General features: G+C 43.4%; 1 protein-coding gene across 9 annotated transcripts in view; it reads right to left on the bottom strand.

Annotated features, from left to right (window-relative positions):
* AOPEP (aminopeptidase O (putative)) overlaps positions 1–26,316 on the bottom strand; it is a 697,195-nt gene that overhangs the window by 85,055 nt on the left and 585,824 nt on the right. For all 9 annotated transcript variants that reach the window (XM_056524681.1, XM_056524688.1, XM_056524672.1 and 6 more), the window contains one exon: positions 358–420. In XM_056524681.1, coding sequence (XP_056380656.1) covers positions 358–420 — 63 coding nt within the window. The remainder of the gene's footprint in view (positions 1–357; positions 421–26,316) is intronic.

Below are 26,316 nucleotides of genomic sequence, written 5' to 3'. Positions count from 1 at the left end.
CCCCTACCCCTTGCACTATGTCTACCCTAACATTTCATTTTGTACTTGTTACACATCATCACTACAAGTGTGATCACCTTGACTTGGGTTATAAACTGCAGACAACTATAGCAGTGATTTCAGCATACACTCTTCTTCTTCTTCCATGTTAGAGGGCAGTCAAGACAAAGTACATTTCATGCCACTAACTATTCCACTAAGCATATCATCCAGTCAGTGAGCCTCAGATGCACTTGGAGGAGTGCTCATTCCTATAGTTTAGAAGAGGCGCTTTCCCAGCAGTGTGTACAGCAACAGGTAAAGGAGGAAAGATACAGGAGTAGAGAGGACGAGGCATCCTCCTCATGCTATCCTTACCTCTTGTTTGACTTGCTGCACAAGTCCATTTCCTGTCCATGTCTGGCTCTCCTCCAGCAAGGGCTACATAAGGAGACACAAGTAAAGAAGAGCAGTCTTTTTTGTCATGAAGGCAGCCAATCAGCAGCACAAATAATATCATATGGAATGTGTCTAAGACTCTTGCTCTTCCCTCCTAGCTGACATGCTGCTGCTCCAGGCTGTGCATCCCAGCACTGGGGAGTGAGATGTGGTCTCCCTCCCTCCTTCCCTCAGCTGCCTGTCTGCAGGGAAGAATGGTGAGGAGAGTGTACAAACATGTCTTGTTAGGAAATGAAACACCTCCAGCTTGTGCTGTCTGCTGGGGAGGAGCCTGCACACTACAGTGGGCTGGAGGTAGACTCTTTCCCGGCAATATTTGTTCAGTGTCAGCCTTAAATACTTTGATTGCATGATTGCACTTACACATTCAAAGTTTTTTTTTTGTTCTTTCCTCTCTTCTTCACAGAAATGCGTTGGATTACTTATGGAATGCACAGGGCGGCAATGTTTAGACTGTCGGCTATTAAATAATCAGCAAGCCCTTCACAGCTCACACAAACCTCCTGCTGCTAAATACCTAGAGGAATACACCTTGTGCAACTACACCCTGCCTCACAGCTATAGTCCAGACACTAAGTTATGCAAAGTGTGCAATGACAGAAGCCGAGCAAGGCCGCCGGTTCTTAACACAACCTGCACATTATAGGATTTTTACAAAAAAAATTTTAAAAGACGGTACAAGCACTATTTTTTCTCCGGCTTTTCTCAATCCTAAAATAACGGGCTTCACACTGTAGCCTTACAATGCAAAGGACTATGTTAGTGGTGGCACAAATAGCAGGGAGAGAAGCACTCAGCAATGCCCTTCTTTCCCTGCTCATTCTAGCAGCTGGTGGGGGTCTGAACATACTTTTATTTTTATTTTTTTTAGCAACAGGTACACTTTAGTGTTAGAATTCACAATCGTATGCAACACCTGGGAACACTGTCCTGGTTCATGACTTGTGACTAGACACAACTTTCATTTATACAAAGATAAAGAAAGTCACCTTAAGAGTATGTGCACATTCATGAAAATTTCTTCACTTACATTTTGGAGCCAAAATCCTATATTTGCTCTGTGTTGAAATGAAGTAGAGGTCTGTTCACACTAAGTAATTTGAGGCAGACTCCACACAGAATTTTTCTTAAAATCTGCCTGGAGGTCGTGGCAAGGATTTAATTTCTGCTTCAAAATTAAACTTGTCATTAAACATTTCAATTACATTTAAAGGAATTCAGTGTGATAAGGCAGTTTTTGTGCATATTTTTTGAGATACAAAATGGACATTTCTAAACCATGTTACATTTTTATAAATAAAACTGGAGTTTGGGTCCAGGTTTTGGAAGTAACAGGGAGACCCTCTCATACTCCAGTTCTGATGTGTGTGTGTTGGAGTCCTGAACCGGATCTCACAGGTGTGCGAGCAGCAGAGAGGAGTTGCTCTGAAGCAGATCAGCTTGTCTGTGTTATGTTGTACACTGATACTCTACACCAGTGTTTCCCAAACAGGGTGCCTCCAGATGTTGCCAAACTACCACTCTTAGCATGCCTGGACAGCCTTTGGCAGCCTTTTGCTCTCCAATCATGCTGGGAGTTGTAGTTTTGGACCACCTGGAGGCACCCTGGTTGGGAAACACTGCTCTACACCAACACAAAACTGACTTTAGGACTGGACATTCTGGGTGAACAGTTTATGTAAAGAACCTGATTTGAAAGATGACTAAGTTTTTGTTATACAGCATGCTGCAAAGGAAACTTATTGTTGTATGTGCCTTATTACAATAAACCCAAGACTACTGAACTATGACACCTGCCTGCTTGGATCTGCTTACTTGCTGTCAAGACTGTTTGAAGGGTCCCCTTGTACAATAAGGACAAAAATAATGTGTGAAGATAGCCTTAAGGAGCTCATTAGCTTTTCAGTACAAACTGGAGCATAATATAATATTCATATCAGAGATCATATATCACCCTGGTTAGTATATATTCTATGGTGTCATCTGGCTCTTTCTTTGCTGGTTCCACTTCATTCAAAGAAAAAAGCTACCTATATCAGATATTACCCTATAACAAAGCGTTTTCCATTTTCCATAGATTCAGATCTTGGATACTATTCATTCATTATTTATTCTGTTTTTCCAGGAAGACCATTTAGCACAGGCTGAAGTTTAAATGTACTTTATTTAAAGACAGAGCTCTCGTGACAAAAAATTTTATTCCATGGTGGAAACCTATCAGATATTGTGCACTGGAACATAGGAGCAGTTGCCCATAGCAATCAATCAGATTCCAGTTTTTTCCAGAGGCTTTTTTTTTTTATGAAAGCTGCAATCTGATTGGTTGCTATGGGTAATTGCTCTTCATTTCCATTATACAAGATTTGATAACCCCCCCCCCTCTCACGTCGGTGTTGCTGGCCCGCCTCCAAACTTCACTGCACATAAGAGAATATACAGAGAATTTTCCATTGTGCAGTGGATTTTGTGCAGCATGAAATACTACTAATTTGCTACGTGTGACCCTACCCTTAAAATGCACGATATAGGAGGCTATTAAAAATAATAAATAAATAAGAAATGTTTAAAAAGTGTTAATAAAGGTTCTGTCAATATCATCTGTCAGATAACTAAAAATGTCCCAATTATGAGAAAAAAAACTTTCTAAGAAGAAACTAGGACCACTAAAGGTATAAAAAAAATGACTAAAAGAAACCAATAAACCTTTATCTGTTCCAGTCTTCTAAGTAGTATAATAGAGCAAACATAAATCTCTGAGGATCAGAATTGGCTATGAAACCCAGACAAATTCCCAGATCCCTTCTTATTGTACTGCTTATATTTATACTATTTCCATACATTATACAGACCTTATTGATTCATATTATGAAAAGAATAAATATATAAAATTATTATAGTGAAGCTCCAATATATTAATGACTGTATATTAATGAATTGTATTATCATGACATCCCTAATGCAATGTGAACATCAAAGTTACTCCATTTACTAGTAGAAGGGGGAAAAGCCATATTGATATAGCCATATCAAAGTAAAGATCACTTATCTGAACTAGTACAATAGATTACATATATATTTTTTTGTATCCAGAACAGGATGAACAGCTGTCATGTTTTTTATTCTAGCTGTTTCCAGGTCACTAGAGTAGATACACTGCTCAAAAAAAATAAAGGGAACACTAAGATAACACATCCCAGATCTGAATGAATGAACTAATCATATGAAATACTTTCATCTTTACATAGTTGAATGTGCTGACAACAAAATCACACAAAAATTATCAATGGAAATCAAATTTATCAACCCATGAAGGTCTGGATATGGAGTCACACTCAAAATCAAAGTCGAAAACCACACTACAGGCTGATCCAACTTTGATGTAATGTCCTTAAAACAAGTCAAAATGAGGCTCAGCAGTGTGTGTGGCCTCCGCTTGCCCGTATGACCTCCCTACAATGCCTGGGCATGCTCCTGATGAGGAGGTGGTGGATGGTCTCCTGAGGGATGTCCTCCCAGACCTGGACTAAAGCATCTGCAAACTCCTGGACAGTCTGTGGTGCAACGCGGCATTGGGGGATGGAGTGAGACATGATGTCCCAGATGTGCTCAATCGGATTCAGGTCTGGGGAACGGGTGGGCCAGTCCATAGCATCAATGCTTTCCTCTTGCAGGAACTGCTGACACACTCCAGCCACATGAGGTCTAGCATTGTCTTGCATTAGGAGGAACCCAGGGCCAACCGCACCAGCATATGGTCTCACAAGGGATCTGAGGATCTCATCTCGGTACCCAATGGCAGTCAGGCTACCTCTGGCAAGAACATGGAGGGCTGTGCAGCTCCCCCAAAGAAATGCCACCCCACACCATGACCCACCGCCAAACCGGTCATGCTGGAGGATGTTGCAGGCAGCATTACGTTTTCCACGGCATCTCCAGACTCTGTCACGTCTGTCACATGTGCTCAGTGTGAACCTGCTTTCCTCTGTGAAGAGTACAGGATGCCAGTGGCAAATTTGCCAATCTTGCCAAACGTCCTGCACGGTGTTGGGCTGTAAGCACAACCCCCACCTGTGGACGTCGGGCCCTCATACCACCCTCATGGAGTCTGTTTCTGACCATTTGAGTGGACACATGCACATTTGTGGTCTGCTGGAGGTCTTTTTGCAGGGCTCTGGCAGTGCTCCTCCTTGCACAAAGGCGGAGGTAGCGGTTTTGCTGCTGGGTTTTTGCCCTCCTACGGCCTCCTCCACATCTCCTGATGTACTGGCCTGTCTCCTGGTAGCGCCTTCATACTCTGGACACTACGCTGACAGACACAGAAAACCTTCTTGCCACAGCTCGCATTGATGTGCCATCCTGGATGAGCTGCACTACCTGAGCCACTTGTGTGGGTTGTAGACTCTGCTCATGCTACCATTAGAGTGAAAGCACCACCAGCATTCAAAAGTGACCAAAACATCAGCCAGGAAGCATAGGAACTGAGAAGTGGTCTGTGGTCACCACCTTAAGAACCACTACTTTATTGGGGGGGGGGGGGGGGGGTCTTGCTAATTGCCTATAATTTGCACAACAGCATGTGAAATTGATTGTCAATCAGTGTTGCTTCCTGAGTGGACAGTGTGATTTCACAGAAGTGTGATTGACTTGGAGTTACATTGCGTTGTTTAAGTGTTCCCTTTATTTTTTTGAGCAGTGAATATGACCTGTATAAACTAGAATGATTAATATAAAGCTTAATTTCTGATTATTATTAGCTATATACCCAGTTTTTACATTATCATAAGTTTCAGTTTTTTCACTAATCTTCAGTGATTTTTTGGTTTACATTTACTCTATAGCAGGCTCCCTATCTGTCGATAAACTACAACTCCCAGCATGGCTGGACCGCTGCAGGTTGGAGACCAATGCTCTATAGAATGTTGAAATCTCCTTTTGATATTTAAAAACTATAAGCAAGTGGCATAGTTTGAGCGCACAGTAGTGTCATGCATTGAATGAAAAAAATATAATAAATAAACACATATAATAATAAATAAAAAGCAGATAGCTTGCCTGTTGGTGATTTACAGGTAAAAAAAATATTTTCCGGCATAAAGAATTAGGTTTAGCAAGTTTTGCATCTACACTAAAGCTGGGGCTTCATGGCGATTTTGGCTGCAAAAGGGGTCAAGCTATCAAAAATTGTTATGTGGATGGATTGTTTTGTGACTGCTGAGTTGCAGTCACTGCCATCTTTTGGACAGTGAGGGGAATTTATCAAACCATTTAGAATGCTTTTTTTGGTCTAAATTTGTTGCATAAGAAAAGTCGCAGGTTGGCCCCATGTGACATTTTCTGCAACATTTTAATTTCAAGAACGTTTACATTTCACTACCATAAAGTTTTCTTATTTAGAGCACTTTGGGCAGTGGTTGCATGGGCTGGATTTAAAGTTATCATAGGGCAGATCAACCGTGCCCTATAGAAAAACTGAATTGGCTCTATACAACAATTGTATTAAGGTCCATGTGACATTTGATACAATTATCGCAAGGCCACCACTTCTCTGCAACATTTAACCAGAATGAAGTAGAACAGTTCTATGAGGATTCGTCAGTAGATACATCATTTGATAAATATGGCGCACATCCACCACGTTCTTTGCAACATTTGGGGTTCAACCCCTTAAGGACCACAGGTTTTTTCAGTTTTTGCACTTTTATTTTTTCCTCCTCACCTTTTAAAAATCATAACCCTTTAAATTTTGCACCCAAAAATCCATATGATGGCTTATTTTTTGTGCCACCAATTCTACTTTGCAGTGACATTAGTCATTTTACCCAAAAATCTATGGCGAAATGGAAAAAAATCATTGTGCGACGAAATTGAAGAAAAAATGCCATTTTGTAAATTTTGGGGGTTTCCGTTTCTACGCAGTACATTTTTCGGTAAAAATGACACCTTATCTTTATTCTGTAGGTCCATACGGTTAAAATCATACCCTACTTATATAGGTTTGATTTTGTTGTACTTCTGTAAAAAATCATAACTACATGCAGAAAAATGTATACGTTTAACCCCTTAAGGACTCAGCCCATTTTGGCCTTAAGGACTCAGACAATTTAATTTTTACGTTTTCATTTTTTCCTCCTCGCATTCTAAAAATCATAACTCTTTTATATTTTCATCCACAGACTAGTATGAGGGCTTGTTTTTGCGCGACCAGTTGTCCTTTGTCATGACATAACTCATTATATCATAAAATGTATGGCGCAACCAAAAAACACTATTTTTGTGGGGAAATTAAAACGAAAAACGCAATTTTGCTAATTTTGGAAGGTTTCGTTTTCACGCCGTACAATTTATGGTAAAAATTACGTATGTTCTTTATTCTGAGGGTCAATACGATTAAAATGATACCCATTATTACTTACTTTTCTATTATTGTTGCGCTTAAAAAAAATCACAAACTTTTTAACCAAATTAGTACGTTTATAATCCCTTTATTTTGATGACCTCTAACTTTTTTCTTTTTCCGTATAAGCGGCGGTATGGGGGCTCATTTTTTGCACCATGATCTGTACTTTTTTTTGATACCACATTTGCATCTAAAAAACTTTTAATACATTTTTTATAATTTTTTTTAAATAAAATGTATTAAAAAAGTAGGAATTTTGGACTTTTTTTTTTTTCGTTCACGCCGTTCACCGTACAGGATCATTAACATTTTATTTTAATAGTTCGGACATTTACGCACGCGGCGATACCAAATATGTCTATAAAAAATTACGCTTTTTGGGGGTAAAGGGGACAATTCATAGCAATACCATGATTGCTAATACTGATCTGTTCTATGTATAGGACATAGAACAGATCAGTGTTATCGGTCATCTTCTGCTCTGGTCTGCTCGATCACAGACCAGAGCAGGAGACCCCGGGAGCCGGACGGAGGAAGGAGAGGGGACCTCTGTGCGGCATTCTGAATGATCGGATCCCCGCAGCAGCGCTGCGGGCGATCTGATCATTCATTGAAATCGCGCACTGCCGCAGATGCCGGGATCTGTATTGATCCCGGCACCTGAGGGGTTAATGGTGGACGCCGGCGGGTCCCTGGCTGCGATTAGCAGCCGGGATCAGCCGCGCATGACACGGGCATCGCTCCTATGCCCGCGGTTATGCACAGGACGTAAATGTACGTCCTGGTGCGTTAAGTACCACCGCACCAGGACGTACATTTACGTCCTGCGTCCTTAAGGGGTTAAAATTGTCATCTTTTGACCCCTATAACTTTTTTATTTTTCTACATATGGGGCGGTATGAGGGCTCATTTTTTGCGCTGTGATCTGAAGTTTTTATCGGTGCCATTTTTGTATTGAACAGACTTTTTGATTGCTTTTTATAAATTATTTCATGATATAAAAAGCGGCCAAAAATAAGTTATTTTGGAAACATAACCGTGCGGCTTAATTAATTATATATTTTTATAGTTCGGACATTTACACACGCGGCGATACCACATATGTTTATATTTATTTTTATTTACATGGTGCTTTTTTTTATGGGAAAAGGGGGGTGATTTGAACTTTTATTAAGGAAAGGGTTAAATCACATTTATTAACTTTTTTTTTACACTTTTTTTTGCAGTGTTATAGGTCCCATAGGGACCTGATTGCCAGCACTTTTTACTGCAAAGCCATAGCTTTGCAATGATCAGCGTTATTGGCGGTCGATTGCTCAAGCTTGGAGCAATTAATCGCCAAGGGGACATGCCGGAGGCAGGTAAGAGGACCTCCGCTCGTGTCCCAGCTGATCGGGACACCGCATTTTCACTGCGGTGGTCCCGATCAGCCCCGCTGAGCAGTCGGGCAGCTTTCACTTTCGTTTTATACGCTGCGTTCAACTTTGAACGCCGCGTCTAAAGGGTTAATAGTGTGCGGCACCACGATTGCTGCCTCGCGCATCAGATACATGCCGGGACCCGGCATCAGATACATGCCAGGACCGACCCGATATATGACGCGGGGTCACCGCGTGACCCCGAGTTATATCGCGGGAGCCGGCCAAGGACGTAAATACACGTCCTTGGTCGTTAAGGGGTTAAATTGTTTTATATCAATCTTTTGTGCACTCTTCACATCTGAAGCTTGTCAGTTCTCTTTTTTTCCTACTTTCATACAGTTATCATACAATTTAGATCTCCATGACTTTTAGGTGTGATAATCTTCCCACACTTTTCACAGCTTGTTCATTCCTCTGTCACCTTTTGTTGTACAACAGCAGTACAGCAAGTCATGATTCTTAAGCCATGTTTGTACATGAATAATGTATGGATATGTACAATGCCAGATCAAGGCCTGCAGGGGTTCTTTTCTTGAAATACTGCATTGTGCTGATCAAACATAAACCAATCCTGCCACGCAGTCTTAACCTTAAGTGACAGGATCAGCTTCTAAAACACATGGATAGACAATTTGGCTGTGATCCAGATGTTTGACTCGTAGACAGAACATATGGGTGTTTTAAGGCATGACTGAAAGATGACAACACACAACAGTAATTTTCGAAGAGGTTAACATTATAAGGAGGAATCACTGTTTTCTTAGTGTTTGAGAAGGCTTCAAAAACGGTGACGCGAGCTTCGGAATTATATTGCTAATTTGGCAGGCTTTTGAGCGGTCTGCAAAAAGTGTAGATTCCATATGTGAAAACTTGTGTAAAACGGCAAAGAAAAATATTGAAATAATGGAAATAATGAGTTGTGTAATGTTAAGAAAGAAAATAGAGCTAGAGTGCAGGTGTAAAGTTTTATTGGTCCTGCTTCTGTTTTATTGCCCTAAGTACAGAACTTTGTGTACTTAACTGTGGCGTCAGTGTTTTTGGAAAGAATTGTAGACCCAACTGGGAACTGGAACACTTACATAAAACTGCTTTGATATTCTGAACCCTTATATGAGATGTTTCGAATGCTTCTCTGTGGTACATTAAATTGTAGTAAAAAAACAACTCACAAATTGTAGTAAACATAATGTTACAAGACACTCCCCTTACAGCATTGTTGCGTTTTGCACTCCTTAATATACTGTCTATAATCTTTTTGAAGCGGAAGAACTTTATAGCATAAAACTACAAAACAGCAATTTGCATTAGCATTCCTTGAAAAATATGCACACCTAAATAATTAAGGTGCAAAGGATCCCGTCCCAGTCACCCCCGTCTGGGGGGAGACCCCGGACGTTAATCATGAAAATGTTAAATGATCAGGACAGAGATAATGTTTTGATGATGGCCCGCAAGAAAAAAGATGTGAACTATGAGGGGGAAAAAATTTGGGGGGAGGGGGGGGGGGAAGTTTGGGGGGGAGGGGGGAGGGGTTACCCGTGAGCAAAAAGGGTTGTTGTTTTTGTTTTTTGTTTCCTCTCTTGCCGCTTCTCCCGTACTGGTCATTAAATGCTTATATGAATGAGTGGGGTTAGATTGATTGCATGGAATGTTGGGGGGTTGGGGGATAGAGTGAAAAGGATGGCGGTGTTTGGGGTAATTAAAAATTATCTACCGTGTGTAGTAGGGCTGTTGGAGACTCATTTAACTAGGGAATCCATTTCTGTCTTGGATAGGAGCTGGTGGAGATGTAGCTATCATTCATATTTTACTTCCCAGTCTAGAGGGGTCTCAGTATTTTTTCATAAAAGTATTCAGTGGGAATTATATGGGAAATTAATAGATGAACAGGGGAGATTTGTATTTCTTTATGGGAAATTGGGTAATTTAGTTTGTATTCTTGCTTCTGTTTATATACCCCCACCCTATAGGTCTAGGGTACTGCAGAAATTATATGAATTTGGGTCTAACAGAAGAGAATGTCCTATATTGGCATGGGGGATGTTAATTGTGTGCTTTTGGAGGAGTTGGACAGATACCGGGTCAACAAAGTTAAATTGTGGGGGGGGGGGGGGGAGATTACCCCAATAGCTAAATTATGTGGGGAATTGGGCTGGACTGATGTCTGGCGTATGCAATATCCAGATAGACGGGAATTTTCTTGCTGGAACAAAACCTCCCAGACTTTGTCCAGAATTGATGTCGCCATTGGTAACTTCCATAGCCTGGACAGGATAAAGAAGATTAGATACCTGACCCGGTGTCTGTCCGACCATGCCGCAATAGAGATCACGGTGGGGGTGGGGAATAGAACCCGAAAAGGGAACATCAAAATTAACGCGCATTGGCTCTCCCTAATAGACAATGAGATAATTAGTAGGAATTTGGAAGAATATTTTAGTCTTAATTGGGGTACAGCAAGTGATTTAATGGTGTGGGAAGCAGGGAAGCAATAAGAAATTTAAAAAAGAATATCGACAAAAAGAAGAGCAGATAGCTGGGAAATGTAGGAAAGGGGAGGAGATATATGTGTTAGACAGCTCAGAGCAGAACAAAATGGAGTGGCAGGAGAGACAGGAGGAAATGGAAAATCACTTAAGGGAAAAGGGGAAAAATACAATTTGTTTTTTGGGACAACAACGGTTCTTGCAAGCAGGAAAACCAAATACATTTTTAATGTCTCTGGTACAAAGCCAGAAAACCCCATGTAGAATAAATCAAATAAAAAGTCCTAATGGTAGTATAAATTCAAACCCAGAGGAAATAATCAAAAATTCAGAATCCTTTTACTCCACTCTGTACCGATCGGAATTGAAAGTAAATGAGGGGAAGATAAGCGAATATTTGAGCAGGATTGTATTCCCTCGGGTGGAGGGAGCGTTAGGAGAGAGATTGGAAGAACTCATTATGATAAGGGAAGTGGAGGAGGTTTTGAGTAAGATCACAGGTAATACATCACCAGGCAGTGATGGCCTGCCCTTTGAGGTATTCCGGAAATATGGGCCTGTCTTTATCCCTGCCTTGATGAGGGTATTGGAGGAGAGTATGGAAGAGGCTCAGCTCTCCCTATCGATGAGAGAATCAATAATTGTATTAATATTAAAGGAGGAGAAGGAGGAAAGCGAGATGGGATCTTATCGGCCCATCTCGCTTTTGAACACAGATGTCAAAATTTTTGCAAAGTTGATGGCAGTCAGGTTGCAATGGGTAGTGGGGGATTTGCTCCATCGGGATCAATGTGGGTTTATCCCTGGGAGAATGGCCTGTATGAATATTCAGAGGTTATTTGTCAACATAGAATTGGGGGGGATGGGAGGGGGGATTCCCACTCCATCCTGTCCCTAGATGCCTCAAAGGCCTTTGACAGGCTGGAGTGGGAGTTCCTATGGGGGGTGTTGAGAGGGTTCGGAATAGGGGAGAAATGTATAAAAATGGTCTCTCCCTATTGCTTTTTGCCCTTAGTGTGGAGCCTCTTGCAATTAGGATCAGAGCAGAGGAAGATATTGGGGGGTTTGGGGCGAGGGGGGAGAGAGGACAAGCTATCCCTTTATGCGGATGACATCCTTTTATTCCTCAAGGGGGATGGGGACCTGTGTAAGGTAATGGAGATTATAAAGGAGTTTGGAGGGTATTCAGGGCTAGAAATTAATTGGGAGAAATCAATATTGCTGCCACTGGAGAAAAGCACCCCAGTAATGGGTGGGGTGGTAAGAGTGTTGAATAAGGAAGAGAATTTCAGGTATTTGGTTATTAAAATTTCAAAAAATATTGAAGATTTCCACTCATTGAACTTGCAACCGGTGGTTAAGGAAGTGGAGAGGAAGGCTCAAATTTGAAATAAATTTAGAATTTAAAAAATTGACCGAATTTGTGTAATTAAAACTATAATTCTTCCAAAATTGTTATTTATATTTGGAGCTGCCCCAGTTTGGTGTGAGGAGGGATTATTTAGGAAGATAAAATCAATTCTCAATTCTCTAATTTGGGGGAGACGTTGAACGAGAATTAAGATGGAGTACCTCAGCCTCCCCAAGGATAGGGGGGGGGGGGGCTGGAGTTCCCAGATATTAGAGGGTACTTTTTGGCTTCACAGATCCATTTTATTAATAGATGGGGTGAAGTGGATTGTTTTAGACACATTATTAAATCTCAACAAGGAGTTTAGGATGATATCTATCAATTTTTAGAGGCAGGGGGGAAGGGCACGGGCACGAGTAAGGGATTAGAGAATAATAAACTTGTTATACAATTAAGGAAATCATGGAAAATATTAAAACAAACACTAGGGATTAAAGGTATTTTGGAAAATGCCACAATCTGGGATAATAAACACTTCACGGTGGAACTAAGAAGTATGGAGTTTGAGAGGATGAGGAGTTCCGGGATAAAAATTATTAAGGATGTTTGGAATCATGGGAAATTTGTATCATGGGAGGAGTTGGGGGGACAAACTAGACTGGGGGGTGGAGGATGGCTGGAATATCTGATAATTAGAGAAACATTTATGAAATCGATCAAGGAAGGGCTGGTGATCACGAGGGGAGACACTTTAAACCAAAAATTAATAGACGGAGTGATAAAAAAAAAAGTACTTTCAGTGGTGTATGGAGAAATTAGAAATAAAGCCAAAAATGTACCAGAACATTTTAGTAGAAAGAAGTGGGAGAGGGAATTGGGGGTAATAACGGAGGAACAATGGAAAAGAATATACTTAAGAATGAACTCAATTACAAAAAATAATAATCATAAGATGATACAATATAATATCATACATAGATTATATTATACTCCTTATTTCATGAAAAAAATCAGGAAGACTAGCTTTGTATGTTGCCCAAAATGTGGGGAGGACGGGGTTGTTTTCTGCACATGATGTGGGAGTGTGGGGAAGTGCGAAAATTTGGGTGAAATATTTGCATAAGAATGGAAAAAGAATGGAAGGTTAGGGTGGAACCAGCTGCGGTCTCAGCAATTTTGGGGGAGGATTGGGTAAATATTATAGGGTACCAAATTAGAAAAAAGGTCGCTTTGGGCCTTTTCTATGGGAGATTAACTCTGGTTCGGAAATGGATTTCAACTGAGCCACTGCAAGTTCAAGAATGGTGGGCCAGACTAAAAAAGGAATATCTGAGGGTATACCGTATTTATTGGTGTATTACACACATTTTTTAGGCTAAAATGTTTAGCCTAAAGTCTACCTGCGTGTTATACGCCGATAAGCCGCTGCAGTTCAATGATTTAAAGCAGGCGCTTTAAATCATTGAACTGCAGTGGCTTTTTCAGGTGCCAAGACCGCCAGCGCTGCCGGCTTCTCTGCCCCTGCCTGTCCTGGGGTCCCTGCTGCCGCCGCTTCTCTACCCCTGCTATTGGCGCCGCTGCGCCTTCTCTCCCCCTGTCTATCGGTGCCGCTGCCCCTTCTCTCCTCCTGTCTATCGGTGCCGCTGCCCCTTCTCTCCCCCTGGCTATCGATGCTGCTGCCCCATTGCTGGTGCCGATAGCCAGGGGGAGAGAAGCGGTGCCGCAATGGGGCGTGGCGCAGCGCATAGCAACGACGCAGGCGACGCCACACCGGAGGCCTGAAGCAGCGCGGACCCGACCCCGGCAACAGATAATTATACAACTGGGGATGGGGGAGGCAACGGGGCAGCGGCGCCGGCAATGGGTGCCGCTGCCCCTTCTCTCCCCCTGGCTATCGGCGCTGGCAATGGGGCAGCGACACCAATAGACAGGGGGAGAGAAGGGGCAGCGGCGCCGGTAGCTAGGGGGAGAGAAGCGGCGGCAGCAGGGCTCTAGACCCCAGGAAAGGCAGGGGGAGAGAAGCGGGCAGTGACGGCCTCTCTCCCCCTTCCTTTCCTGGGGGCTTCTGCGGGGTAAGAAACAGTGTATCGGGGTATACACACGCGCACACACGCACCCTCATTTTACCAAGGATATTTGGGTAAAAAACTTTTTTTACCCAAATATCCTTGGTAAAATGAGGGTGCGTGTTATAGGCCTGTGCGTGGTATACCCCGATAAATACGGTAAGTCCTTTTTGTTTTTTTGCTCACGGGAGGTCGGGGGGAAGGGGGGTGTGTGTCTAAAGGGGTGAATTGTAAATTTGGTATTTTGATGGAATTTGCATCTGATGGAATTCATAAGACTTGTATCTTGTAGCATTTCTAAAGATAAAATAAATATTATTTTAAAAAAAAGTAATTTTCTCAATTAGTATGATATAAAATGGAATTCTACAGAATAATAGACAAATTTTGCATTAAAACAGCTGGACAAACACTTTTCAAAAATTTTCCCAGAATGAGATTTCACTGAGTTTTATGATATACTTGATATCTGATATCATGGGTTTCCTTTTAGAGATACATTTGACAGCTAGCAGGCATAGGCAGCATATTTTTATACCTTAATCTTATAGTCTCAGTTTTATCATTCAACAGCAGTGGCTGTTAAGCAAATGGAACAATATTACTCAGCGATATGATCTCATCATTACCTTATTTTTGAGATTTTTGTGCTAAAGGCAAACAAACATGATCATATAATATATTCAGTCAATTATATATTCAGGCTGCACAATATATCGCAATGGTAATCTAATCGCGATTATTGCCGATATGTCGATTTAGCCCTTCGCAAAATTTTGCGATAAGCTAAACACTACTGTGAGGAGAAACAGTGGGCTGCACAATGGAGGGGCCGGGTGATGTCTGGCATTAACCCTTTAGATGCCACAATCAAAGTTGATTTTGGCATCTAAAATGCTAAAGTAACTGCCAATAGCTCAGTGGAGCTGATCAGGACACCCATGGCAAAGTGCTACCGGGTCCTGATCAGCTGAGAGGATGGGCAGAGGTTCCCTACCTTCCTCCGTCCAGTCTAATCGGCACTCTAATTAGGCAATGCAGGCAGCCTGTAGTAATGGAGCGCCAATAACACTGATCAATGCTCTGTCTATGGCACAGCATTGAACAGTGTCTGCAATCAAAAGACTGCAAGTAATAGTCCCCATGGCAGTTTTTTCCTAACAGTGTGCCTCCAACTGTTTCAAAACTACAACTCCCAGGATGCCTGGACAGCCTTTGGCTGTCTGGGCATGCTGGGAATTGTAGTATTGCAATGACTGGAGACACACTGTTTGGAAAACCCTGCCCTATGGGGACAAAAAAAAAAATGTAAAAAGAAAATGTTAAAAATGTTAATAAGCCCCTCTCCTAACAAAAGGTTAAATCACCCCTCTTTTTCCAAATTTTTTATACAAAATAAACATAAACATATTTGGAATGACTGCGTGCGTAAATGGCCGAACTATTAAAATATAACATTAATGAAACCACATGTTTAAGGGCGTAAACATAAAAAAAATACAAAATACCAGGATTGCTGATTTTTGGACACTTTATATACCAGAAAAAAAATTTATAAAAAGTGATCAAAAAAGTCCCATCAAAACAAAAAGGAACCAGTAAAAACTACAGATCACTGCGCAAAAAATAAGCCCTCATACATCACTGCATACAGGATAATAAGAAAGTTACAGGGGTCAGAAGAGGAAAATTTTAAGTATACTCAATTTTGTACAAATTTTTTTTTAACCCCTTAAGGACTCAGGGTTTTTCCGTTTTTGCACTTTTGTTTTTTCCTCCTTACCTTTTAAAAATCATAACCCTTTCAATTTTCCACCTAAAAATCCATATTATGGCTTATTTTTTGCGTCACCAATTCTACTTTGCAGTGACATTAGTCATTTTACCAAAAAATGCACGGCGAAATGGAAAAAAAAATCATTGTGCGACAAAATCGAAGAAAAAATGCCATTTTGTAACTTTTGGGGGCTTCCGATTCTACGCAGTGCATATTTCGGTAAAAATTACATCTTATCATTATTCTGTAGGTCCATACGGTTAAAATGATGCCCTACTTATATAGGTTTGATTTTGTCGTACTTCTGGTAAAAATCATAACTACATGCAGGAAAATTTATACGTTTAAAAATGTCATCTTCTGACCCCTATAACTTTTTTATTTTTCCACGTTCAGGGCGGTATGAGGACTCATTTTTTTGTGCCGTGATCTGAAGTTTTTATTGGTATGATTTTTGTTTTGATCGGACTTTTTGATCACTTTTTATTCATTTTTTAATGGTATAAAAAGTGACCAAAAATGCGCTTTTTTTAACTTTGGAATTTTTTTGCGCGTACGCCATTGACCGTACGGTTTAATTAATGATATATTTTTATAGTTCGGACATTTACGCACGCGCCGATACCACATATGTTTTTTTTTTTTTACACTGTTTTATTTTTTTTTATGGGAAAAGGGGGGTGATTCAAACTTTTATTAGGGAAGGGGTTAAATGACCTTTATTAACACTTTTTTTTTTACATTTTTTTTGCAGTGTTATAGGTCCCATAGGGACCTATAACACTGCACACACTGATCTTTTACACAGATCATAGGCGTCTATTAACACGCCTGTGATCAGTGTTATCGGCGCTTGACTGCTCCTGCCTGGATCTCAGGCAAGGAGCAGTCATTCGCCGATCGGACACCGAGGAGGCAGGTAAGGGCCCTCCCGGTGTCCTGCCAGCTGTTCGGGAAGCCGCGATTTCACCGCGGCGGTCCCAAACAGCCCGACTGAGCAGCCGGGTCACTTTCACTTTCGCTTTAGAAGCGGCGGTCAGCTTTGAAAGGGTTAATACTGCACATCGCCGCGATCGGCGATGTTTGGTATTAGCCGCGGGTCCTGGCCGTTGATGAGCGCCGGGACCGACGCGATATGATGCGGGATCGCGGCGCGATCCCGCTTCATATCGCGGGAGCCGACACAGGACGTAAATATACGTCCTGCGTCGTTAAGGGGTTAAAGTAGTAATATAAAACAAAACCTAAAAATTGGGTATGATTGTAGTCATATGGACCTGTAGAATAAAGAGTCATTTTGATAAGTGCACTGCATAGAACCAAACACCCCCCCCCCACCACAAAAATAAAAATAAAGGAATAAAATAAAAAAGTGTTGCTAATTTGCAAGTTTCTGTGGTAAAATGACTGATGTCATTACAAAGTACAATTGGGGCTGCAAAAAAACAAGCCTCCTGTGGGTCTGCAGGTGGAAAATTAAAAGAGTTATGGCTATAAATAATGAGACGAGGAGAAAAAAACGAAATCCCCCCTTCTGGTCCTAAAAGGAAATCACTTCCTCCCAGTGCTCCCTCTCACATGGCTGCACTGCACCATAAAGCAACGCAACAGCGATGGAGAGTATGCGGATTACACTAGACCAGGCCAGGCACATAAAATGCGGAGGAGGAATTAGGCTCTTATCTTACCATTTCATATCCAATGCCTTCTATTTTATGTTCAGTCAGTGAACATGAAATTGGGAGAGAGTTGGCTATATGAAATGAGGGGATTGGACATGATATAGGAGGGATTTCACCATTTATTATATTGCAATCACATATCGAAATTGCAATATTTACCTCCATAATCGCAATCCCCAAATCATGCAGTCCTAGTCAATACTGTTTTAAGGGCCTTTTACGTAGGGCAATTAGTTCAACATGCTGATTATTGCCCTGGGTAAAGATCCAGCGATCAGCTGATGAAGGTGCACTCATTTAATGGCTGGTCATTGCAACCATGTGACCATAAATATCATTGTAAATTGGTTGCACAGCTCCCAGCATAAACAGGGAATGTATGGTAATCAATGATGTAAGTTAAAGGGGTTATCCAGGATGAGAAAATACATAGCTGCTTTCTTCCATATACAGTGTAAGTCCTGTCCTCAGTTTGTGCGTAGTAGTATTGCAGTTCAGTTCCATTGAAGTTAAAAGAATCGAATTGTAATGCTTCATACAACCTGAGGACAGGTGTGGCGCTGTTTTTTTTTTTGTTTTTTTTTTTAGAAGAAAGCAACGAGCTTGAACGAGTACCTGTCACCAAACTAAACTTTTAATATATTGTTCCTTATGTACTTATAAGACACTTTGAAATTTACTTGCTGTTAAAATTCTCAACCTTTATATGTTTTTTATGTGATTGACAAAACCGGCCACTAGGTGGCTCTGTTCTGTTCCCTGCGCAAGTCAAACAGTTAGTTTGGTCTCCTCCAGCCCTAGCAGAAGACCAAACTCAGGAAGTGAGCTCTCGCAGGCTTTAGTGATGTTGCAACTGCTGGGGAATGCAGGGGTGCCACCCCTCCTATTGGTCGGTCAAAAGCGACAACCAATAACAGATCAGGGGCGGGGGTTAAAGTTCAGTTCCCCTTTTCTGCCCACCCACAGTAGTCCAGGCAGAATGGGGGAACTGTCCTGTGACTGGCACCGAAGGGTCACTTACCATTGGCAGCAGCGGGCGGCGATGACGTGCGGCTGGCTCCCTGGTGAAGACTACGGAAGCCTGTGAGTTGACTAGCAAAATCTGGAGGGCTACAATTTGGAGACCACTATACAGTGGTCTCTAAACTGTAGCCCTCCAGATGTTGCAAAACTACAACTCCCAGCATGCCCAGACAGCTGGAGGTTTGCCCCCTCCATGTAAATGTACAGGGTACATTCACACGGGTGGGTTTACAGTGAGTTTCCTGCTTCAAGTTTGAGCTGCGGCAAATTTTTTCACCGCAGCCCAAACTCCTAGCGGGAAACTCACCGTAAACCCCCGCCTGTGTGAATGTACCCTAGAAACACCACACTACACTAAGACATAATAAAGGGTAAAACACAACATATACACCTCCTTACACAGTCCCCCCCCCAATAAAAATGAAAAACGTATCATACAGCAGTGCTTCCAAAACGGAGCCTCCAGCTGTTGCAAAACAACAACTCCCAGCATTTCCGCATTTCAGCATTGCCACTGACTGTCCAGGCATGCTGGGAGTTTAGCAACAGCTGCAGGCACCCTGTTTGGGAATCACTGGCATAAAATAACCCTATGTCCACCCCTATGCAATCCCTAATTTAGTCCTCAAATGCGCATGGCGCTCTCTCACTTGTGAGCCCTGTCGTATTTCAAGGAAACAGTTTAGGGCCACATATGGGGTATTTCCATACTAGATAGCAATTGAGTTACAAATTTTGGGGGGGCTTTTTCTCCTTTTACCCCTTATAAAAAGGAAAGGTTGGGATCTACACCAGCCTGTTAGTGTCATTTTTAAAAATTTTTTTACACTAACATGCTGGTGTTGCCCCATACTTTTTATTTTCACAAGAGGTAAAAGGAAAAAAAGACCCTCAAAATTTGTAACGCAATTTCTCCTGAGTACGGAAATACCCCATATGTGGGCGTTAAATGCTCTGCGGGCACACAACAAGGCTCCGGAGTGAGAGCGCACTATGTTCATTTGAGGCCTAAATTGGTGATTTGCATAGGGGTGGCTGATTTTACAGTGGTTCTGACATAAACGCAAAAAACGAAATATCCACGTGTGACCCCATTTTGGAAACTACACCCCTCACGGAACATAACAAGGGGTATAGTGAGCCTCAACACCCCACAGGTGTTTGACGAATTTTTGTTAAAGTTGGATGGGAAAATGAAAAAAAAAATTATTTCAACTAAAATGCTGGTGTTACCCTAAATTTTTCATTTTCACAAGGGAAAATAGAAAAAAAAGCCCCCCAAAATTTGTAACTCCATTTATTCTGGGTAAGAACATATGTATGTGGATATAAAGTGCTCTCGGGCAAACTACAATGCTCAGAAGAGGAGTGCCATTGGGCTTTTGGAGAGAACATTTGTCCGGAATTGAAGGCCATGTATGTTTACAAAGCCCCCATAGTGCCAGAACAATGAACCCCCCCTCCCAAATGTGACCACATTTTGGAAACTGCACCCATCACTGAATGTAATAAGGGGTACAGTGAGTATTTACGCCCCACAGGTGTCTGAAAGATTTTTGGAACAATAGTCCATGAAAAACGTAATTTTTCATTTGCACAGCCCACGGTTTCAAAGATCTGGCAAACACCAGTGGGGTGTAAAAGCTCACTGCACCCCTTATTAAATTCTGTGAGGGGTGTAGTTTCCAAAATCGGGTCATATGTGGGGGGGTCCATGTTCTGGCACCACGGGGGCTTTTTTAAATGCTCATGGCATCTGACTTCCATTCCAAAAAATTTTCTCTCCAAAAGCCCAATGAGGCTCCTTCTCTTCTGAGCATTGTAGTGCGCCCACAGTGCACTTGACATCCACACATGGGGTATTTCCATACCCAGAGGAAATGGGGTCACAAATTGGGGGGGAGGGGGGTGCATTTACTCCTATTATCCCTTGTAAAAATGAGAAATTTTGGGGAAAAAAATGCATTTTAGTGAAAATTTTTTTTTTAATTTACACATCCGACTTTAACAAAAAGTCGTCAAACATCTGTGGGTTGTTAAGGCTCACTGTGCATTTACTCCTATTATCCCTTGTAAAAATGAGAAATTTTGGGGAAAAAACAGCATTTTAGTGAAATGTTTTAATTTTATTTACACATCCGACTAACAAAAAGTCGTCAAACATCTGTGGGTTGTTAAGGTTTACTGTACCCCTTGTTACGTTCCTTGAGGGGTGTAGTTTCCAAAATAGTGCGCCATGTGTTTTTTTTGTTTTTTTTGCTGCTCTGGCACCATAGGGGCTTCCTAAATGCGACATGCCCCCCAAAACCATTTCTGCAAAATTCACTCTCCAAAATCCCATTGTTGCTCCTTTCCTTCTGAGCCCTCAATTGCACCCACGGAGCACTTTACATCTGTATATGAGGTATTTCCTTACTCAAGAGAAATGGGGTTGTGGGGGGATTTCTTTCCTTTCACCCCTTGTAAAAATCCAAAGATGGCTCTACAAGAACATCCGAGTGTAAAAAATGAAGATTTTGAATTTTCTCCTTCATTTTGCTGCTATTCCTGTGAAACACCTAAAGGGTTAACAAACTTTCTGAATGTCATTTTGAATACTTTGAGGGGGTGCATTTTTTATAATGGGGTAATTTAGGGGGAACTTCTAACATGAAAGCCCCTCAAATCCACTTCAAACTGAACTGGTCCCTGAAAAATTACGATTTTGAAATTTTTGTGAAAAATTTGTGTCACGGGAGTAGACAAGAGCAAGGTCGGACGTAGCAGAAGGTCAGGGCAGGCAGCAAGGATCGTAGTCAGGGGCAACGGCAGGAGGTCTGGAACACAGGCTAGGAACACACAAGGAAACGCTTTCACTGGCACAATGGCAACAAGATCCGGCAAGGGAGTGCAGGGGAAGTGAGGTATTATAGCCAGAGAGCAGGTGGAAGCTAATTAGGCTAATTGGGCCAGGCACCAATCATTGGTGCACTGGCCCTTTAAATCTTAGAGAGCTGGCGCGCGTGCGCCCTAAGGAGCGGAGCCGCGCTCGCCAGGACATGACAGCCGGAGGCCGGGACAGGTAAGTGACTTGGGATGCGATTCGCGAGCGGGCGCGTCCCGCTATGCGAATCGCATCCCCGCCGGCAGTGTCAGTGCAGCGCTCCCGGTCAGCGGGTCTGACCGGGGCGCTGCAGAGAGAGGAACGCCGCGAGTGCTCCGGGGAGGAGCAGGGACCCGGAGCGCTCGGCGTAACAGTACCCCCCCCCTTAGGTCTCCCCCTTTTTTTGTCCGGCAATTGCTTCACATGGGACGAGGACACTGGGAGCGATTGTAGGGTTTCCACAAAGGCAGACAGTACAGCAGGAGTGGGAATGGGGAGGGAGGGCAGAGGGTGAAGCTTGGCACGGGGCAGGGTGTCACCAGGACGGGGGCTATGAGGAGGCACGGCACAGTCCAGATAGGCCTTGGGGAGACCAGGCACAGGAGGAGACACTGAGGCCCGACAGACGGGACTGGGAGCAGAGGTGAGGCAGCTGGTGGCCTTGTTGCGCTATCTGTTGCGACTGCTGGGCGGCCACCGTGGTGAGGTCGGCGACAACTGGCAGCGGGACCTCAGCGGGATCCATGGCCGGATCTACTGTCACGATTCGGCTGGCTGGAGGTGGATCCTCTGTGCCAGAGAGGGATTGGCGTGGACCGTGTCGGTGGACCGGTTCTAAGTTGCTACTGGTATTTACCAGAGCCCGCCGCAAAGCGGGATGGTCTTGCAGCGGCAGTAGCAACCAGGTCGTATCCACCGGCAACGGCTCAACCTCTCTGACTGCTGAGATAAGCGCGGTACAAGGGAGTAGACAAGAGCAAGGTCGGACGTAGCAGAAGGTCAGGGCAGGCAGCAAGGATCGTAGTCAGGGGCAACAGCAGGAGGTCTGGAACACAGGCTAGGAACACACAAGGAAACGCTTTCACTGGCACAATGGCAACAAGATCCGGCAAGGGAGTGCAGGGGAAGTGAGGTATTATAGCCAGGGAGCAGGTGGAAGCTAATTAGGCTAATTGGGCCAGGCACCAATCATTGGTGCACTGGCCCTTTAAATCTTAGAGAGCTGGCGCGCGCGCCCTAAGGAGCGGAGCCGCGCGCGCCAGGACATGATAGCCGGAGGCCGGGACAGTTAAGTGACTTGGGATGCGATTCGCGAGCGGGCGCGTCCCGCTATGCGAATCGCATCACCGCCGGCAATGTCAGTGTAGCGCTCCCGGTCAGTGGGTCTGACCGGGGCGCTGCAGAGAGAGGAACGCCGCGAGCGCTCCGGGGAGGAGCAGGGACCCGGAGCGCTCGGCGTAACAATTTGAAAATTGCAGCTGAACTTTGAAGCCCTCTAATGTCTTCCAAAAGTAAAATTGTCTCAACTTTATGATGCAAACACAAAGTAGACATATTGTACATGTGAATCACTATATAATTTATTTGGAACATCATTTTTGGGATTTTGGATATTTTGGGATTTTTCACCAAGAAAGGATGCAAGTAATAACGAAAATTTACCACTATGTTAAAGTAGAATATGTCACGAAAAAACAATCTTGGGATCAGAATAAACGGTAAAAGCATCCGAGAGTTATTAATGCATAAAGTGACAGTGGTCAGAATTGCAAAAAAGGGCTCCGTCCTTAAGGTGAAAAAGGGCTCAGTCCTTAAGGGGTTAATAGTCATTTATAATCTTATCATTTTATTGTAAACAATAATAATAAACATGGTTACTGATGACCCAAAAGTCAACCTGTCTGCCTACCTCTCCCCAGTTTAGTGCTCATGTGTTCTTTTTCTGTGTTCTGTATATGCCATGATTTTATTAACACCTTAAAGAGTACTGTATATGCCGGCGTATAAGACGACCCCCAACTTTTCCAGTTAAAATGTAGAGTTTGGGATATAAGACTACCCCTCTACCGCAATGTACAGTAGCTTGTAGTTCCCCCCACATTAGGTTGGCAGCATGTTCCCCCACATTAGTAGGCAGTATAGTTCCCCCCACATTAGGTAGGCAGTATAGTTCCCCCCACATTAGGTAGGCAGTATAGTTCCCCCCACATTAGGTAGGCAGCATGTTCCCCCACATTAGGTAGGCAGTATAGTTCCCCCCCACATTAGGTAGGCAGTAGTGTTGAGCTGCATAGGCCATATTCGAATTTGCGATATTTTGCGAATATATGGCCGAATATTCGTCATATATTCGCTAAATTCGCATATTCGTAATATTCGCGTTTTATTTTCGCATATGCGAAAATTCGCGTATGTGAAAATTTGCATATGCGAAAATTAGCATATACAAAAATTAGCATAAGCGGAAATTCGCATCTGCGAAAATTAGCATACGCTAATTTTCGCATATGCGGAAATTCGCACGCCAGTCTCACACAGTAGTATTAGAGCCTTCTTTACACCACACAAGCAGGAAGCAGAGAGGGGTGATCACTGTGATGTGTACTGTGAAAAAAAACAACGAATATTCGTAATTACGAATATATAGTGCTATATTCTCGAATATTTGCGAATATGCGATATTCGCAAATAAAATTTGCATTGTGAATATTCGCGAGCAACACTAGTAGGCAGTATAGTTCCCCCCCCCCCCCCACATTGGGTAGGCAGCATGTTCCCCCACATCAGGTTGCAGTTCCCCCACATTAGGTTGCCAGTTCCCCCACATTAGATTGCCAGCTCCCCAACATTAGGTCGGGAGTTCCCCAACATTAGTAGGCAGCTCCCCCACATTAGTAGCAGTTCCCCCCACAATAGTAGGCAGTTCCCCCACATTTGTAGGCAGCTCCCCCCATAATAGTAGGCAGCTTCCCCACAATAGTAGGCAGTTTCCCCACAATAGTAGGCAGTTTCCCCACAATAGTAGGCAGCTCCCCCCACATTTGTAGGCAGCTCCCCCCATAATAGTAGGCAGTTCCCCCCATAATAGTAGGCAGCCCCCCCCCCATAATAGTAGGCAGCTCCCCCTATAATAGTAAGCAGCTCCCCCCATAATAGTAGGCAGTTCCCCCCCCATAATAGTAGGCAGCTCCCCCCATAATAGTAGGCAGCTCCCCCCATAATAGTAGGCAGCTCCCCCCCATAATAGTAGGCAGCTCCCCCTATAATAGTAGGCAGCTCCCCCTATAATAGTAGGCAGCTCCCCCTATAATAGTAGGCAGCTCCCCCCATAATTGTAGGCAGCTCCCCCCACATTAGGTTGTCAGCTCCACCCCCCCCCCCTTCCCCACAGACATACAGCGTCAGCCTCCAGCCATATAAAGTGTATGGCTGGAGGCTGTATGTCTGTACTGCCCCCACTGTGATCCGGTCACTGCTCCTCCGGCCCGGGGTCACATCTACTGCTATGGCCTATGGACCATAGCAGGAGGTGCCAGTAACGGGGGAGCGGTGACCGGAACACTGAAGAAGATAACGCGCCGCCGGTCACTTACCATTCCCTGGCCAACGCGCGTCCTCCTGCGATGATCCTGCGTCCTCCTGCGTCTCTATGGTTGTACGCACAGGACGTCACTGACGTACAACCATAGAGGCGGAGGACCAGGAGGACCGGAGGATCATCGCAGGAGGACGCGCGTTGGCCAGGGAATGGTAAGTGACCGGCGGACATCCTTATGTCCAGTAAAGATTTTTCGGCACACAGGGATGTCCGGGATAGGAATACTTATTTTTATATGTCCGGCCCGGCTCCCGTGTGTGGCTGCAGGCGGGGGCCGGCCATAGCAGGTAAAAACTAATACTGTCTACTAAAAACCAGGGGGCCTCCAGCTGTTGTGAAACTACAACTCCCAGCATGCTCGGACAGCCTTTGCCGGTCCGGGCATGCTGGGAGTTGTAGTTTCACAACAGCTGGAGGCCCCCTGGTTTTTAGTATCAGTAATTAGTTTTTACATGCTCTGGCCGGCCCCCGCCTGCAGCTGCACACAGGAGTCGGGCCGGGCAGATAATCATAGGTATTCCTATGCCGGACCCCAGTACCCGGCGTATAAGACGACCCCCCGACTTTTCAGAATTCGGGGTTAAAAAGTCGTCTTATATGTCGGGATATACGGTACTTGTCACTAAATAAACTTTTCTAAACTAACTCAGGCTATGTTTCCAAACACTCTTCCCACCCTTAGAAAAAATGTCAGAGCTTTATAAAGCTGTGTATCATACCTTTCTTCTTGCTCATATAGCAAAATTTTCCAGCAGAAGAAAGTGGGCATTTCCCAGCAGGCATGATGTCACTGAAGCATGCTGGGGGACCACTTCCGCCCTCACATCGTTTCAGTGCTGTAATGAATAGAAGATCTCAAGCTCTGTGCAGCAGCTTTCAGTCTGTGTGTCTTTCAGTGAGGCTCTGTTCAGCTTTTAATCTGTGCAGTTCAGTCTGTGCGGCTGCATTCAGTGAGGCTCTTTGCAGCCGTCAATCAAGCTCAGTGCAGAGAAACACTCCCTGAGTTTGGTCTTCTGCCATTACAAGCAGGAGATCAAAATCTGAGATTTTGACCAGATGGAATGTGTTCTGGCCAAGAAGGGAGACCCCTGGTGGCCAGAAGTATACAGCCGAAAAACTAACAAAGTGTTGTTTTCTTTTTATGGAAGCCAATTACAAAAGTTATTTATTTGGCATAAGGAATCAAATATTAAAAATCATGTTTAATGACAGTG

The sequence above is a fragment of the Hyla sarda genome, chromosome 1 (genome assembly GCF_029499605.1).
Source record: "Hyla sarda isolate aHylSar1 chromosome 1, aHylSar1.hap1, whole genome shotgun sequence".
NCBI classification, from domain to species: domain Eukaryota; kingdom Metazoa; phylum Chordata; class Amphibia; order Anura; family Hylidae; genus Hyla; species Hyla sarda.
This window is presented reverse-complemented; position numbering and strand designations above follow the sequence as displayed.